Consider the following 18,172-nt stretch of genomic DNA (forward strand, 5'->3'; position numbering starts at 1 on the left):
ATGTGAAACTCTGTCTATCCCTTCAAGTAGGTTCAGCATCTTAAATCATTCTCTTAAATTTCAGACTAAAACCCAGAGTGAATTCACTGAGCCACCTCTTCTCCTCTGGAGACAATTCAATTCTGGAAGCATCCACAGTCTGTCATAGGGACATTCACAAACAACTGGAGCAGAAGATAAGGTGGCATCTTGGAGGAAATGGATAGAGCAAGCCTTATGTAGCCAGTCATACAAAAATGTAAGCATGGATGTCCTATTCAGCAAAGGGGATGTTGGCTACCGTATCTATAGAAGGCTTGGTTGAGTAAAGTATTCTCTGCAGACAAAGCATCAAGGAAGGAGGCAGAGCCTAGGCACTTCTACCTCAGCGCCTCCACTGCTTTTTACAAGAAGGCTAGCTTGGAGAACCATAATGGTTGATATGGACAGTGATGCTATTTTCTACATGGACACCGCATTTCACAAGGCACAACATGATGTGTACAAATCCACCAAAGTGTGTTTGGTTGGAATAGGATGTTTATGTTACATGTCATGGCTAATTATGCCAGCAATCATAATGAGACTGGCCAGAGACCCACTAAGATTTAGGAAGGACTTAAAATGATACACTGCACTGCGTATCCTTTTCTCCAGTTATACTTCTGCAAGATGCACACACCCATTAATGCAAAGACATGATACTCCAGTCCTAGACTACAGGGATCCTAACCCTGGTCTTCCCTATCTCTCTGCAATCCCTTCACCCTCCCATTACTCACTGGTGATGCTGTAATAGATAATATCATTCACATCCTTGTCTCCATCAATGGCTAACACCTGGACCACAGATGTGCCCTACAATAAAGAAAGTCACAAATAAGAGGAATGCTTATTTGTGCTACCCATAACAAGTTGGGGGGGGGGGAGGGAATGCCATCTCCACTCTAATTAAATTCAAATTAAACAGTGGGTTCTTAATCAATGGAACTAAAAAGTTGGCATCGACAACTCAGACATAAAATCTGTCTAGTAAGAAAACAGACCAGACAGAAGAGCCGAGAAGTAGTGATGGTGTGCTAATAGCTTCCAAGAGCTTTCACTGTACACCAGGTTGTACCCCATAGTTTGTACTGGGAGTTCTGTTAGACCAGTCTACAACAAGATGTGGTTTATTCTCACAGCATGAGTCACATCAGATATCACATTATTTTCTTTCTCACACTGCCAGGTTGCAAGATAGGCTTTCTAAGAACTGCTGCTTAAAATACATGGTCTTCTGTTTAGGTAATGGAGGGTTATTGAACACCATATACTTGCTACACACATAAATCCAAATCCTGCTGTTGTTCCAGCTACAGTGGATTAATTGAATCAATTTATTTCAGTTTCTTTAAGTGTTAATTTAGTAAATTACCACTGATTCAGTGGGGCTCTTCTACCTGTGATTAACAATAGTGTTCGGAACATATATACTCATATGTGGACACGGACACACACACACAAAGTATTAATGCAATGCCCATCCTACAAAGGGCATTGCATTGCAATTTTTCTATAACAGAAACTTCAGATTTTTGTTTTTTGGGGGGGGGGGGGGTGACCCCAAATAAAACCAAAAGTGCTCTTTACCAAGGGGCTGTTCTCAGGTATTGAGCCGATGTATGGCTCTCCCAAAAACTGTGGGTCCAGGTCAGGCACATCAACAACTGTCACAGATAGATAGGCTGTACTGTTCTGATAGATAAATGCACCATTCAGCAATCCCCCTCCATCCTGGAGACAAAAACAAAGAACAAACAAGGATAACTGCAGCTTCTTGTCATTCTTCACCTATTCCAGGGCTGACCAAGTTGTGGGGATCTAAGAGACAATTTTCAGAACTCTCCAAGGGAACTTCCACTCCCAGAAAACAGCACCAAGTTTCATATTACCACCCCCTTTTGTGGGGTGAAAAAAAGGCATGGGAGGCCTTTCGTATTTTACTGGGGATTGGTGTTCCCGGAGGCCCCAAGAAGTGACACATCTGTGAGACAGAGAGAGACAAAGAGAAAGGAAGGTCAGTGGCATAACTAGGGACACAGAGAATGCATAGGGAGTGCATGTCATCGTAGGCAATCACTCCTGACCCAGTATGATTGTCCTCCAAAGGTAGAGTCTTGGTGATAGGTCCATAAGTGACAGTGAAGACCTATCCTGGATCCACATAGTCTTTCACAATGAAGACATACATTTCTAGATGGAAGGCAATCACAACAAGGGCTTGTTTGAGACACCTTCTTCTTGGCAGGTTTCTCCCTTTCACCCTCTACTCATGCCTCTTCAATGGACCTTATCCCATGGGGGGGGGGGTAGCATAATCATGTGTGGCGTTTAGTCCTGTAGCATTGCAAATCACTATGTCCTGTTATTCGTAACTTATCACAAGTCGTTGGAATTTACTGCTTTACCTGTTACTATGTTTTCATCCTTATCCCATGAGCAAGTGGATTCCCCGCCCTCTCCCCTTTAAAAAAGAATGTGTCTAACTTCATTGCGAAGGATCAAACTCTAATATTAAAAGAAAACTAGCAATCTCCTAAAGTAGCACTGTTTCTTACTTCTTCTTTTTTTAATTTACCATGCAAGAATTGGGCAGCAGCTTTAATACCAGGGATTATTTTGACGTTTTGTGATGGGCGCTGACAGGAAGTCCCCCTGCATCACGGGAAGGGCTTCATCACTTTTCATTAGCTCAGTGGACTAGAACTGTTTTTAACAGTAATTGGTAACCGTTGACCTCCAGTTAGAACGTTCAAGGGCCAGGGCTCCCGGTTCTTGGTGTTTATTTCACATTTTTAAGGTTAGCTTTAGGCCCATTTTTAAATCTCTTTTGCTGTCCATCAACATTACATTTTAAATTCTTGAGCTGAGAGTAAAGTAACTGCTTCGGGGATGGTAATTGGGCATTCAGACAATATGGCCAGTTCAATAAAGTTGATGGTGGAGAATCATCATTTTAATGCTGGTGGTCTTTGCTTCTCCAGAATGCTGGCATTTGTCCACCTGTCTTCCCAAGAGGTTTGCAGAATTTTTCAAGGCAAAACGAATGGAATCTTTCCAGAAGTGACATTTGTAGATGGTCCGTGTTTTGTATTGTCAGGAGGACAACAGCTTTATAAACAAGCATCTTGGTGTGCCTACAAATATCCTGATCCTTGAACACCCTCAGTTTTTACTGGCTTTAGCCTCTCTCAAACCTTTGAAAGTTCATCTTCAGTTTGTTTTTTGAAACCACCTTAGTCAACAGTCCAAATACGTTCTCTCTTAAATCTCTTTCTCCATGAAAGAACTAGGCACAAATTCTGAAACAATAATCTGAATTTTAATTGGAATGCTGATTGTATGGTTGTTACCTTCCTTTGTTTTCCTTATTCTATTTTTTTTTTTTTAAAAAAAAAACCTAGTTTCTTTAATTTAAAAATATAATTGGCTATTTGTCTACATTGACTTAAAAGGAGATTTCTAATGGAAGTCTTCTCATATTTAGGGACTACAAATTTACTAAGTTTCTCATTTCAGTTCTTATTGAATTCTATGTTAAGCTTTTAAAAAAGTAGCACCAATACTGATTTGAGTCTTCTTGTATAATATAATAATAATAATAATAATAATAATAATAATAATAATAATAATAATAATAAATTATCTATACCCTGCCACCATCTCCCTGAAGGGACTCGAGATGGCTCTTGAAGTGCCACATATAAACAAACAGTACATGAGCATATAAACAGCAACATAAATGTAAAAACAACACCCATAACACAGATAAAATCACATCTGTTAAAATTGTAATATTCCTAAAACACAGTAGAACCTGTGAATAAAGCTGTCTATCTGAAGTTACAAATCAAAGTGCAGAGTGAAGCAATTGGTGGATCCTCAAGTCTGACCATAGATTACACAAGTTCAAAGTCCTGTCTAAAAAGCCATGTTTTTAAACTAGCCTGAAAGGCTTGGAGAGTGAGGGCTAACTTAATCTCTCTAAGAAAGTTATTCCAGAGCCAGGGGGCCACCATAGAGAAGCCCCCCCCCCGTCTCATCTCCACCAATTGTGCTTGAGATGGTGGTGGGACCAAGTGAAGGGCCTCCCTGGAAGATCTTTAAGCTTTATGATGTCACAAACATAATAATAATAATAATAATAATAATAATAATAATAATAATAATAATAATAATAATGGCTCACGAATGGGAGCCTGAAGAAGGAGACAGAAGGCCTGATCCTTGCAGCCCAGGAGCAAGCCATCAGAACAAATGCAATTAAGGCCAAGATCGAAAAATCAGCTGATGACCCAAAATGCAGACTGTGCAAGGAAACCGACGAAACCATTAATCATATCGTCAGCTGCTGTAAGAAAATTGCACAGACTACAAACAGAGGCACAACTATGTGGCCCAAATGATTCATTGGAACTTATGCCTCAAGTACCACCTCCCAGCAGTAAAGAACTGGTGGGATCACAAACCTGCAAAAGTATTGGAAAATGAGCACGCAAAGATACTGTGGGACTTCCGAATCCAGACTGACAAAGTTCTGGAACACAACACACCAGACATCACAGTTGTGGAAAAGAAAAAGGTTTGGATCATTGATGTTGCCATCCCAAGGGACAGTCGCATTGACGAAAAACCACAGGAAAAACTCAGCCGCTATCAGGACCTCAAGATTGAACTTCAAAGACTGGCAGAAACCAGTACAGGTGGTCCTGGTGGTGATGGGCACACTGGGTGCCATGCCAAAAGATCTCAGCCAGCATTTGGAAACAATAGACATTGACAAAATTACAATCTGCCAACTGCAAAAGGCCACCCTACTGGGATCTGCGCGCATCATCCGAAAATACATCACACAGTCCTAGACACTTGGGAAGTGTTTGACTTGTGATTTTGTGAAACGAAATCCAGCATATCTATCTTATTTGCTGTGTCATACTACTACTACTACTACTACTACTACTACTACTACTACTAATAATAATAATAATAATAATAATAATACGTCGTTGTGTTGATAATAATAATATCATCTTATTATTTTGTTGTTGTCGTCGTTTGCTTTCCCCTAGATATGGGCTAAAGGAAGAACAGAATTTAAAACAGGCCTAAATTTGATTGCAATCAATTTGATTGATTCTAGAGAAGTTCCATTAGGTCAACTACTTAATTGTAAAGTAAAATGTGCATAAATCCATTGATTCGGTGGATCATCTGTAGGTGCAACTAGCACATGTATTTAGCCCTGAATTGCTTTCTTCATTTGAACACAGGATCAGCTTGTGATGTTATTCATTCTCTTTGGAAAGGCCCTTAATTTTAAAAAGGGTCTGGTAGTTCCTTCCACCCTGAATTACAATTTGTCCTACCCATAGAGACCCCTCTTTGTAGAATAATGCCTGCACATTAAATAAAAATAATCATTCCTGGTAGGAAACCACTTTCTTTTGACTTTTAGAAATGAAATTGTCAGTTGTGTTAAATGCAATCATATATGAATCATCTAATGCAACTAAAAAGGTAGAAAACCAAAAGGCAAGGGCTTGAAAGCACTGCTAAAAATAGGCACTGATGTAGGAGAGGCTACTTACAATGTAAATCTCATTCCCTTGAAAGACAGTTTGGTTAATTCAGTGCTTGAATTATGAGAGAGATTTTAGGGAAGCAATTTATGAAGTACACCAGTCACAACCCCAGGTCCATCTAACTTCAGTGAAATCATATTTCAATAGTTATCAAAAATATTCCTCATGAGCCATCAGAAAAGGTAAGGGAGGACTAAAGACCCCTTGCCCCCTTCTAATTTGAATAAATGATTAATGGATACACCTAGGGCCACAATCTTGCCAGATCCTCTTGTTCTGATATATACTGCACAGATAGGAAGAGCTCATCTTCCTTTCCCTCTGAATCCTTTACTTCCTGCTTGTTATTGGCTGAGCCTCACCTTGGCAAGAATCTCGATTCGGTAAAAGGTACTCTTGTTATTATAGCTGAGTGAACCATTCAGCACCACAGTGCCGTTGTAGAGGATGTTGAAGAGCTGGTGATTTTCGGCATTGTTGGGGTTGACCTGTGGATGGCATGCAAGGAATAAATGTGACAGAATACAATTTTGATGCAAGATCCTAAGGATGTTATAAGTCTGCTAGTCGCCATGCTTATTGATTTGTCAAATATATTCATGCCTAGGGAAAATACCTCTTTCTGAAATCCAAGCTGGCTAAGACACTTTCTAGATCAGAAATCCTCAACTTTTTAAGGCCAGTTGGGTACATTATGAATCTTGATAGAGTGATTGGGATACTTTCACAAGATGGGCTCACATCACACTTATATGACATTCATAAAGGGATTGCCAGGGAGAGCAAAAAGCACCCATTTCCAAAAAGCAAACTGATTAGCCCAAGAGAAAGGTAACTTCCTCAAGATTGAAAGTATAAAGCAGAGGTGTGTTTTGACCTCCAAAACACAAAACCATTATTTGGTACCCAAAGTGTACCTGTTTCATTAAGGGGAACTGCCACATATGAAAAGAGATATAACCTGGCTAAAAACCTGGATCTAAGGCTGAGATGGAATCAGAGATTTAAATTGAAATCACAGATATAATACTATAAATTGGCAAAATATTTGTTCTGCAGAAAGCTAACTACTAAGAAGGAGAGAGAAATGACACACACATAGAGAAAACACATGTCACACCAAAGCATGCAAAGAGGCCTGTTAATACACATCAAACACAGTTACATGTGGACATGCTCAAGCGGTAAGCAAACTATGCATTTGCAGAAGGCGCAATCCTCTAGGGGCACAGTTGAGGCACATCCAGGCGCTCAGACTCCAGCTGCAAAAATGGGAGGAAGAGGAAGAGGGCTCTCTGCCGTGAGAAGAAGGGAAAGGGCGATGGTGGGGATTGAACTCACGGCTGCCTCTTGCCAGGGCTTCCTGGAGCTTCAAGTAGGACCTACGTGGGGGCTGGGCGATGGAGGAGGCCGGGGCTTGGCGAGGGCAACATCCCTTCCCTCATCAAACCCCCGGCCTCCTCCGTTGCTGCAAGGGAGGAGGCCGGGGCTTTGGGGAGGGAAACAGTGCTTCTCTCCTCGCCAAAGCCCAGACCTCCTTCCTTGCTCCAAGGGAGGAGGCCGGGGCTTTGGCGAGGGAAATACCGCCACTTCTCTCTTCGCCAAAGCCCCAGACTCCTTCCTTGCTCCAAGGGAGGAGTCTGGGGCTTTGGCGAGGGAAATGCCACTTCTCTCCTCAACAAAGCCCCAGACTCATTCCTTGCTCCAAGGGAGGAGTCCGGGGCTTTGGCAAGGGAAACACCGCCGCTTCTCTCCTCGCCAAATCCCTGGACTCCTTCCTTGCTCCAAGGAAGGAGTCCGGGGCTTTGGTAAGGGAAACGCTGCCGTTTCTCTCGCCAAAGCCCTGGATTCCTTCCTTCCTGCAAGGGAGGAGACCGGGGGCTCGATGAGGAGAGAAGGGGCAAGTGATTGGTTTGGGGGGGGTGTGCAAAATTACTGCTTGCTTACACTTGAAAAGTACCTAGGGCCGGCTCTGCATGTGGGCACACAAATACCTCAGAGAAAGGACATCTATACAGGAAAAGCTTTCAATGTTCTATCTCCCATCCACATTCTTGCCCATTCAGTATTCTTCCCTTCACCGTCTTCCTTCCTTCCTTCCTTCTTGGGATGCTGCACTCACAATATTAATTTATTAACATTTATTGAAATATTGATATCCCCCTATGTCTGAAAATCTCAGAATGGAGTACTGGGTTCCAGCCTTCCATTATCTTTCTCTAGTGTTTCTCCATGGCTCATGTGGGGCACAAAGGCACTACTAGAAACCAAGATGGCTTCTTAGTCCAGCATCTATTTTGGGAGACAATAAGCTTAGAAGGTGTCATAGGAATCCATAAGAACTATGTTGGAGGCTTTGGGGTTGGTGCATTTGGTATAAAGCAGCTATTATTAAGTGTTCATCATTGAACTCTCCCCTTTACTCTGCAATACTCACTTTTTCAATGGAATAGTATACTCGACCAGCATTTGCGCTGTCATCATCCACTGCCAAAACATTAAAGATTGGGGAGCCAACCGGTGTATTCTAAAACACAGAGGAAAGGTCAAAACTGTTTCAAGAGCAGCTGGGGGGGGGGGGATTCCATGACATTGTGCCATGGTAGTAAAGGTGGTGTCAAACTGATTAATTCTACAATGTAGAAGCATCCCAGAATACCAGTGTCCACCAAGGGAAACCACAAACAAAATGTTAGTTAAGGGAACATAACCAATACACACCAAAGACATGACCCATAAACTGGTACAATCTGCCAACACAAACAAGTCTATACTGAACTTACTAAAGAACAGGGATTCTAACAGTTTGATATAGACCTTTAAAATGTCTATTTTCAAATATCTGTGAATTGGAGAACCTTGCTAATCACTTGCAAGATTCCAATTCTCCTTCTGTCCATATCTTGAAAAAAATCTGTAGAACAATGCTTCTCATGAGATTAGGTGGGTTCAGATACCTCAGGGACATCTGTGAAATAGGGTTCATCCTGGAAGATTGGCTTGTTGTCATTCCGGTCTGTTACAATGATGGTGAGTTTTTTGTAAACCTGTTGAGAAAAGAGAATACTGTCATAAGACCCTAGGCCGGTGGGTTTGAGGATGCCAGACTTGCACCAAAGAACAGAGAAGATCTGAGATAAGGAAATATGGGAACCAGATACTAAGTATATTTTAAGAAAGAAGAAAAGTCAGCTTGGACAGAACAAAGTTTAGAGGTAAAGAAAGGAGCATAGACACGAATCTCTTCAGCTAAACAACAACTGAAAGCACAAGAGCTATATCCAGTCTTACATCTGATTTACGTCTATATTTCCAAGAAAAGAACTAACAGAACTACCTCTGAGTATTCCTTGCCTAAGAACAACCTGTGAATTTCATGAGGTTGCCATAAGCTGACGGAAGATTCCCTGCACAACACTCAGGACCAGATAACATTCAGCGATAGTCCTTTTCTGAGCTCGTTTGTGTACAAATCTCAATGGGTCCTATCAAATGGCATTTGTCCCCTGTCATCATCAACCTGTTGGAAACCATTTGCAAAAGGTGGCAGAAATGGAGTATTTGGACATGGGTTTCATATCATGTTTCTTAATATAAATTTCATGAAATTGGCTGCTTTTGTGCATGATTGGCGATACAGTAAGCATCCTGTTCCCTGTGCTGTGATGTCTTTTTGGGGGGCATGTCTGTGGGCGGTCCGTGCAAACTCTGGGATTTGTCATAAAGTTCGCCGTCACCATTTGTCTCTAACTACATGATGAGGGAAGACCTTCATAACGGCTACTTGGAAGCCTTCCGACCCCTTTTTAATTTGACAGGAAAATACCTCAGAATATATTCGTACAGCACAATAGTCATTGCTATTTGCAGGTTCGTGCCCAATGACAGTGATAGCGGCTTTCTACTGCAAGGATGCACTATCTACATAATCTGTGACATACACAGAAATTACAATGAATTGGGAGGACGAAAACTTCCGTGGTGTGATGAGTCAAACCAGATTACTTTAAAGCTGTGGTTCCCAACCTTTGAGCCTCCAGGTGTTTTGGACTTCAGCTCCCAGAAATCCCAGCCAGCTTATCAGCTATTAGGAACTGTGGGAGCTGAAGTCCAAAAGCCCTGGAGGCCCAAAGGTTGAAAACCACTGCTTTAAACAGTAAGAAATTCATGTGATGAGGGGTGTATACATCCTGTCAGGATCTTGTATGCATTCTGTTGTTTGAAAAAATAATATGGGATACATAATGATTAAGAGTTTTAAAGTTTAAATGTGATGAAGTTCTCCTCCTATCCTGAATGCAGTTTGAACCTTAAAGGTTAGCAACCATCAGTTAGACCAGTGTTTCTCAAACTGTGCTCTTCCAGGTGTTTGGACTTCAACTCCCAGAAATCCAAGCCAGTTTACCAGCTGTTAGGAATTGTGGGAGCTGAAGTCCAAAACATCTGAAGGAGCACAATTTGAGAAGCTCTGAGTTAGACTAAGCCAGAGAGTGATTTGTTCCATTCTGGCTTGGTCCAGCTGTTGCTGTTTTTATTCACCTGAAAACTGGAATAATTGCTCACACACACACACACACACACACCCTCAACTGAGGGGCAAGGCTCCTAAACAGAATTATGCCCCAGACTTACCATTACATTCTTATTGTCTGTCACTCCAGCATCGACAAGAAAAGTTCTTTTTTCCTGAAAAAAAAAATGCAAGTGATGAATTGACATGCAACATCTTTCCTCCTATCAGTGTAGGTAAAGGTAAAGGTTTCCCCTGACGTTAAGTCCAGTCATGTCTGACTCTGGGCATTGGTGCTCATCTCCATTTATAAGCTGAAGAGCCGGCGTTGTCTGTAGACACCTCCAAGGTCATGTGGCCGGCATGACTGCATGGAGTGCCATTACCTTCCCGCCAGAGCGGTACCTATTGATCTACTCACATTGGCATGTTTTCGAACTGCTAGGTTGGCAGAAGCTGGAGCAACAGCGGGCACTCACTCCGCTCCCGGGATTTGAACCTGGGACCTTTCGGTCTATCAGTGTACCTTGTCTTAATAATCAGAGCTCTCTACTTTTCTCTCTTCTTCTTTTTTTTTTTTTTTTTTACAAATCTGAAAGAGATAGGGAATTCTTACTTATTGATTATCTCAGATTTGTCTTTCCTTATAACGACCAAGTAGCAACAGTAAGAACAGACCACAGAACAACAGACTGGTTCAAGATTGGGAAAGAAGTACGGCAGGGCTGTATACTCTCACCCTACCTATTCAACTTCTACGCAGAACACATCATGCGATCTGTGGGGCTTGATGAATCCACAGCTGGAGTTAAAGTTGCTGGAAGAAACATTAACAACCTCAGATATGCAGATGATACCACTCTGATGGCTGAAAGTGAGGAGGAGCTGAAGAGCCTTATCACCAACGTGAAAGAAGAAAGCGCAAAAAAAAGTGCAGTTAAACATCAAGAAAACCAAGATTATGGCAACCAGACTGATTGATAACTGGCAAATAGAGGGAGAAAATGTGGAGGCAGTGACAGACTTCATATTTCTAGGCGCAAAGATCACTGCAGATGCAGACTGCAGCCAGGAAATCAGAAGACGTCTATTTCTTGGGAGAAGAGCAATGGCCAACCTCGATAAAATAGTGAAGAGCAGAGACATCACACTGGCAATGAAAGTCTGCATAGTTAAAGCAATGGTATTCCCCATAGTAATCTATGGATGCGAGAGCTGGACCATAAGGAAGGATGAGCGAAGGAAGATAGACGCTTTTGAACTCTGGTGCTGGAGGAAAATCCTGAGAGTGCCTTGGGCCACAAGAAGATCCAACCAGTCCATCCTCCAGGAAATAATGCCTGGTCGCTCACTGGAGGGAAGGATATTACAGGCAAAGATGAAGTACTTTGGCCACATCATGAGAAGACAAGAAAACATGGAAAAGATCATGATGCTGCGGAAAATGGAAGGAAAAAGGAAGAGAGGCCGACCAAAGGCGAGATGGATGGATGGTATCCTTGAAGAGACTGGCCTGACTTTGAAGGAAGTGGGGGCAGTGACGGCCGAAAGGAAGCTCTGGCGTGGACTGGTTCATGAGGGCATGAAGAGTCGGAAGCGACTGAACGAATAAACCACAAGAAGAAAAATCATCTCAAGAATGGAAAAATGATTCGGCTGTATCAATATGAGAAAAAAGAACAGAAGGTTTAACACAATGCAGTTTATCTAGAAAATACTGACATAGCAAATGAGAATCTCTAAAAAAAAAAAAAAGCTCAATTATAAACTATTCAAATAGAAGAAAGCTTCCTGGTTCACCCATACTTCGAGCATTTCCTTCATCCTCTTAGTCATCCTTACCTCATAATTCAGTTTTCGATTCAAAGTCACATTGCCTGTTCTGTGGTCAACAGCAAAGTAGTTGGCGTTATCACCCTCAATGGTATAGTACAACTCATCTCCATCAGCATCCGTAGCCACCAGCTTAAAAACCCAGTCTCCTGCAATACGAAAGCAAGAAATGCAAATCCTGCTTCTATTTAAGAACAGCATGATTTTAGTGTGTCACAAGCAGCAAAATGTCTTGTGTGACCCTGATGACATGCCATTCCTAAAAGGTCACAAGTTTCATAGAAGAAAATCTCAGGAGACTTCAGAATACCTTCACACACGCGCGCTTTGTCTTTGCATCATAGTCCTTTCTTTAGTTTGAGTGTGGGTACTAAAAATAAGATCTGTAAGCCTTTTTGTTCCCATAGGAACATGCAAGAGGAGAACATATTAATAACTTTCTCAGAGTCAAACACAAACTGATCACCATCATATATGTTGGATGACATGTTCAATTGTCCCCAACAGGAAACTATTGTCAGGCCTTTACTGCAGTGGTTCAACTGGCTGGGATTTCTGGGAGTTGTAGGCCAAGACACCTCGGGACACACAGGTTGAGAACAACTGTTCTACTGGTTGCCAGTTTAGGGAACACTGTCCAGACATCGTTCCAGAAAAGATTTCTGTTTGTTTGTCTTTTCCCTCTGAGGCAACACTGTCTCTTCCACTCACCCAAGGGCGTATCTTCTGGCAAGGTAAAGGCACTGCTCATGTTAAACCGTGGTGCTGTGTTCCCTGATGCTGCAAGGAAAACAGTTGGATGTGTTTATCATTTCTCCATTGCACTAAATTCCCCGCGCTGTCTTCTGCTGCTGCTGTTGTTGTTATTATTATTATTACTATTAATTCATTTCTATTTCGCTTTTCTCCCATGAGTGAGATTCAAAACGTTGTACAACATATAAAATTCATCCAAATACATTCAACCACAATACATAATCAGTTATCATATCCTGATATAAAAACTTTTTTGTGTTGTTTCCATCACAACCTCTGTAGACTATCACTTGCAATGGTCATCATTGATTTTTCCTACATTATGAAGTAACTAGTAGTGGGTGGTTTCCACAGCAATTTTGTTTCCCTCCCAGATAGCAAAGGACTGTAAGCCCTGCACATTTGTGGAGTTGGTTATATTTTCTCTCTATGAATCTCTAGATTATTCAGTGCAACTTCATAGTCATTGTTGAACATAGGCTGACCCTATTGGAGGACTTAGGCTGAATCCACTTTCATATACTCCAGATTATCAAAGCAAATAATCCACATTATCTGCCTTGAAGTGAACTATATGAGTATACACTGCAAAGCAGATGATCTAGAGTTTACATGGCAGTGCGGATGGGGCCTTAAAGATTCATAGAGAGGTGTTCTATCAGGTTAAAAAAAATACTGTTTTTTAAATTTACCACCTTTCTCTTATGCTCATAACCCCAGCAAATGTGGAGGGCTGACCATATTTGAAAATATATAGCTTCATCCTTATGGAACTCTTGTTTCTGCCAATACTAGGCTTCAAACATTTACAACCATGTAGCTTTATGAACTGCAAAACAGAGTTATGCAAAGCTTTCTGGGCTTTAAAAAGCCTCTTCTCTCAGATCACAGACTGGAGATAAAAGATGATGTTTGCCAGATCCATAGGAAGCTCACGTGATCACATTTTGACCCTAAGGATCCCTCAAGCCCACTGTACAGTTTCCATACAAACAGCAGAAGCAAAAATGACCCTCATTGTGGAAATTCTTACCTCCTGACAGACATATGAAGAGAAGTATCCCCGTGAACCAAAGCATCCTGCTAAGGCAAAGGGGCCTGTGCATAGAGAAGAAAAAAAGAGTCAAGAATCTGTGAAAATATACTTGCCCTCCCTCCCATTCGATGAGCAATTGCTTGTGTCTTTAGGATCCCTTACAGCAGGGGTGTCAAACTCATTTTCATTCAGGGCCATATCAGCCTTATGGTTGTCTTAAAAGTGTTGTTGAATCAGTGGATGGAGAATCATTGGATATAGAGGGACAACTATAATTTTTCTACATGGTGGTGGTCAGGTCTCTTTAGTTTTTACCCTATTTGGGTCCTGGATATTCTTGAATGACAACATCCATCACTTTTGATTGCTTTCCATGTGGAGTGGGGATAATCAGAATTGCAACACAACAGCACTTATGGCTCTGAATCATAGAATCATAGAGTTGGAAGAGACCTCGTGGGCCATCCAGTCCAACCCACTGCCAAGAAGCAGGAAAATCGTATTCAAAGCATCCCCGACAGATGGTCATCCAGTCTCTGCTTAAAAGCCTCCAAAGAAGGAGCCTCCACCACACTCTGGGGCAGAGAGTTCCACTGAGGTTGGGGAAAGGCTGAAGGACCTTTTAAAGTCAGACATCATATCCACAAGCCTTATATCTCAATCCAAATTCCACTATCCTGACTATACAGAACAAACTGCAGCCTTCCAGATGTTACTGTATCACAACTCCAATCAGTTTGAGTCATGTTGTATAAGGCTGGGGAACACAGGAGTTGTAGTCCAGCATCTGGAGGGCCACATAAAATGACATGGTGGGACAAATTCAGCCTGACAGCCTAGAGTTTCATACATGTGGCCTAGAGGATGCACAACCCTAGCAATATTTTCCCACTTAAACTGCCATGGCTGATTTCTATGGAGTCCTGGGATTTGCAGTTTATGGAGGAGCATTTAGAATTCTCAGCCACAGAAATCTAACATTTCTCTAAAACTGTGAATCCCAGAATTCCATAGGAGGGAGCCATGGCAGTTAACATGGAATTGTAATGCTATAATGTGTTGTATGAAATGGCCTATGGCTGTGGAGACTGGTTTTCCATAGGAAGCATCAAGTATGTTCAGTGTAAAGAGCCCCGATGAGGAAAAGACGCTTCCACTGAAAGGAGATGGATTAACACTGTGGATGTATGATATTTTATGAACTTTATCATACCGCTAGCTATTAACATAAGTGACTATGTGGAATTAATGCTGTTAAACACCACTTTAACTGCCATGGCTCAATGCTATGGAATCCTAGGATTTGTAGTTTGGTGAGGCACCAGTACTCTTTGGTGGAGAAAGTTAAAGATCTTGTAAACCTACAACTCCCAGAATTCTATAGCATTGAGCCAGGGCAGTTTAAGTGGTGTTAAACTGCATTAATTCTACAGTGTAGTTTCCCTCTGGTCTTGAGAGTGTTGATTGTATACAGGCTATATCTGCATTAAGAGGTGAGAAAGAAACCTTTCTCTCCATCGTTGTTTTATTATGTAATAACAGGTGGGTTGCAACCTATCCTCACTCCATGGTGTCTGCTTCCTCTTATCACCTTAAACAACACACCCAGAGAGCGCATATGTCAGACTTATGGGAAGCAGAAGAGAAGGCCAATGTACAGACCTAAGTGCAAAGATACCCTGGAAATGGGAGGGTCAAGAATTATATACTGATGCAAAACAACAAAAACAAAATAAAATACAAAAGCTTGAGGATTGTGCTTCTCTACAGCTATTTTTTAAAACTTTTTGTCAATTGAAATCTTCATAGAATTTTAAGTGTCTTGCCAAGTGTCTTGTTTGCATTCATCAGCCTCAACAGCAGAAACTATAAGTAAATTATATTTGTTAACAAGCAGCTGGGCAAATCATGAAACTGCACAATACAGAAATAATGAGGCTTGGGATATATTGAGGCGTGGAACTCTCTGCCTCGGAGTGTGGTGGAGGCTTCTTCTTTGGAGACTTTTAAGCAGAGGCTGGATGGCCATCGGTTGGGAGTGTTTTAAATGCATTTTTTCTGCTTCTTGGCAGGAGGTTGGACTGGATGGCCCACGAGGTCTCTTCCAACCCTATGACTCTATGATTCTGTGATCTGTGAAATATGAATTTCAGGGGCTCAAACTACATATCTAAATCATGAAGCAGAATTTACAAATCATAAATTATTTTCCTGGAGAGAATTTTAATATAATGCAAATAAGAATTATCTGAAGGGGCATCAGGGTCTGGATCATGAAACCAATACATCTTGAGACCTCGGGAACAATCAGGTCACGTGATGGCTGCCAAACCAAGGATTAATATGGAGCACAAATTCAGCTTACTCACAGTTAGCATGTCACTCCTTTTCAGCCATATTTGGAGCAGTGTGGCTCTTATTTATTGTTTCATGCCAACCCAAGACCTTTTGCTGCCTGAGATGAAAAAAAATCACCTCCTCCTATTTCAAATAAAATAGACAACTGGGCTGGCTGCTGAATTTTTCTGAGAAAATACACGGGGCGGAGGGAGGGAGCTCTATCACATTTGGAGGCAGCAAGCTAGTTTGAGTGACTAAGGCAGACTGAGTAGCATCGGGTTTAAATCCTTGGTAAACTACAAAAACCTATTGGGTAACCTTGAGCAAGTCATATTCTCTCAACCAAAGAGGAAAGCAATGGCAAACCCTATGTAACACTTGCCATAAGTCTGAGCCTATTCAAAAATATGGATCAATAACATCTGGGTCCATAAAAGCCAACTCTTCGTTCCCAGACTTATTTTTATGCACAATATGGTCTAAAATATTGAAAATAGAGAGACATTGTCACCCAATACGATATTGAAGAGGGAAAAGCAATGGCATATAGAAAATAGAAAGGACAATTGAGACCACAGTGGAGAAGATTGGAAGTTCTTCCTTTTTTTATCTTTTTCTTTTAATTTTTTCCCCTTTTCATTTTTTTTCTCCCAAACTGTTTTTTATGTTGTATTACATCCCCTTTTCTTTTTCAAAACTTTTAACCTATTTTAAATTACCTGTACTCAATAAAAATTACTTTAAAAAAACAATACACACTTGTAGAATGAAGAAACCCCAGTTTAGAAAAAAAATAAACAAGTGTGTTTTGAATCTTCTAAAAAAAAGGAAAAAAAATAGAGAGGGATGATATGTATTTTTAAAATTTTAAACTAGATTATATATTTACTATTGTGAATTTTTTATTTAGTCCAAACGATGGTCAAAAAGGATTTCTTAGGAAAGCGCTTAAGAAGCTCCAGACATTTTATGAGGGAGAGATTATTGTAGCAGGGGTTTTTAATAAGGATATAAATTTTTTAAAAACTTAAATTAAGCAAATGGAGACTGACGGAAGAATTTGAGATACTTAATAAAACAATCCAAACCTACATATTATTCTAATAAACCTAAAATATACATGCATAGATTATTTCTTGATTAGGGAATCCAATGAAATTGTGATAGGAAATATTCAAATGTATGGTATATATCTTACAGATTATGCATCGCTAATTATAGGATTTGCAATAAATAACAAACAGAAAAATAGGATATGGAAGTACAGTATAACTATTTAATTATGATTAGGAAAGAAAATAGGGAATATGTAACAAAAACAAATTACATATTACTTTAATAAAACCAAGGGTTCAGAGTCAATAAGAACAGTGTGGGATGCAGCTAAAGCAGTTCTAAGGGGATAATGTATACTAAAAGTTTTTTTTAAGAATGAAATGCAGATAGGCAAAATAAAATGAAAGAATTGGTAATCCGTCAGAACCTATAACAGACTAAATTTAGCACACAAATTCAAGATAAGACTGAAAAGATGAAAAAAATAAATAAAAGCTTAGACTTTAGTCAAAAATGATTTTCAGTGACCTAATATAAATTTGATTTAAAAAGCTGGCAAAATATATTTTAAAAAGGAAGAAAACAGAGGGCAAAACAAGGAAATAAGATTATACAAAATTTAGCTGAGATACGGGAAGCCTTTGCAGTATACTACCAAAGGTTATAAAAGGGAGATAAGAAAGGGCGTTTCAACAAAAAAATAGATATAATTTTAATGGAAGAAATGAAACCACGATTAAAGAAATGAAACCACGATTAAATATTGAAATTTCAATACAAGAAATAAAAGAGGTGGTGAAAAACCTTTAAAGGGCCAAACCACCAGGATTAGACGGATTTACATCTGAATGTTATAAAGAAATGATAGAAGTATTAGCTCCAGAAATGCAAGGCTTATTTTATAGTGTACTGGGGGGAGGGAAAACCCCTAATACATGGAGAAAGGCAGAAATTAAAATTTTATTGAAACTACAGAAAGATCCACCGGGGACAGATTCTTACAGATCAATTAGTTTAGTGAACTATAAAATATTAGTA

General features: G+C 40.5%; 1 protein-coding gene across 4 annotated transcripts in view; it reads right to left on the reverse strand.

Annotated features, from left to right (window-relative positions):
- The window catches only part of cdhr2 (cadherin related family member 2), a 52,845-nt gene that overhangs the window by 29,435 nt on the left and 5,238 nt on the right, over window positions 1-18,172 (reverse strand). For 2 of the 4 annotated variants that reach the window (XM_008121323.3, XM_008121325.3), the window contains 9 exons: window positions 13,736-13,800; window positions 12,658-12,726; window positions 11,956-12,095; window positions 10,236-10,289; window positions 8,561-8,650; window positions 8,041-8,130; window positions 5,966-6,091; window positions 1,612-1,755; window positions 762-837 (listed from right to left, as the gene is read on the reverse strand). In XM_008121323.3, coding sequence (XP_008119530.2) covers window positions 762-837; window positions 1,612-1,755; window positions 5,966-6,091; window positions 8,041-8,130; window positions 8,561-8,650; window positions 10,236-10,289; window positions 11,956-12,095; window positions 12,658-12,726; window positions 13,736-13,800 — 854 coding nt within the window. Of the gene's footprint in view, window positions 1-761; window positions 838-1,611; window positions 1,756-5,965; window positions 6,092-8,040; window positions 8,131-8,560; window positions 8,651-10,235; window positions 10,290-10,857; window positions 10,931-11,955; window positions 12,096-12,657; window positions 12,727-13,735; window positions 13,801-18,172 lie in introns of those variants that run through there. The other 2 variants (XM_062970201.1, XM_062970202.1) reach the window with 2 other exon arrangements.

Source organism: Anolis carolinensis, chromosome 2 (assembly GCF_035594765.1).
Source record: "Anolis carolinensis isolate JA03-04 chromosome 2, rAnoCar3.1.pri, whole genome shotgun sequence".
NCBI classification, from domain to species: Eukaryota; Metazoa; Chordata; class Lepidosauria; order Squamata; family Dactyloidae; genus Anolis; species Anolis carolinensis.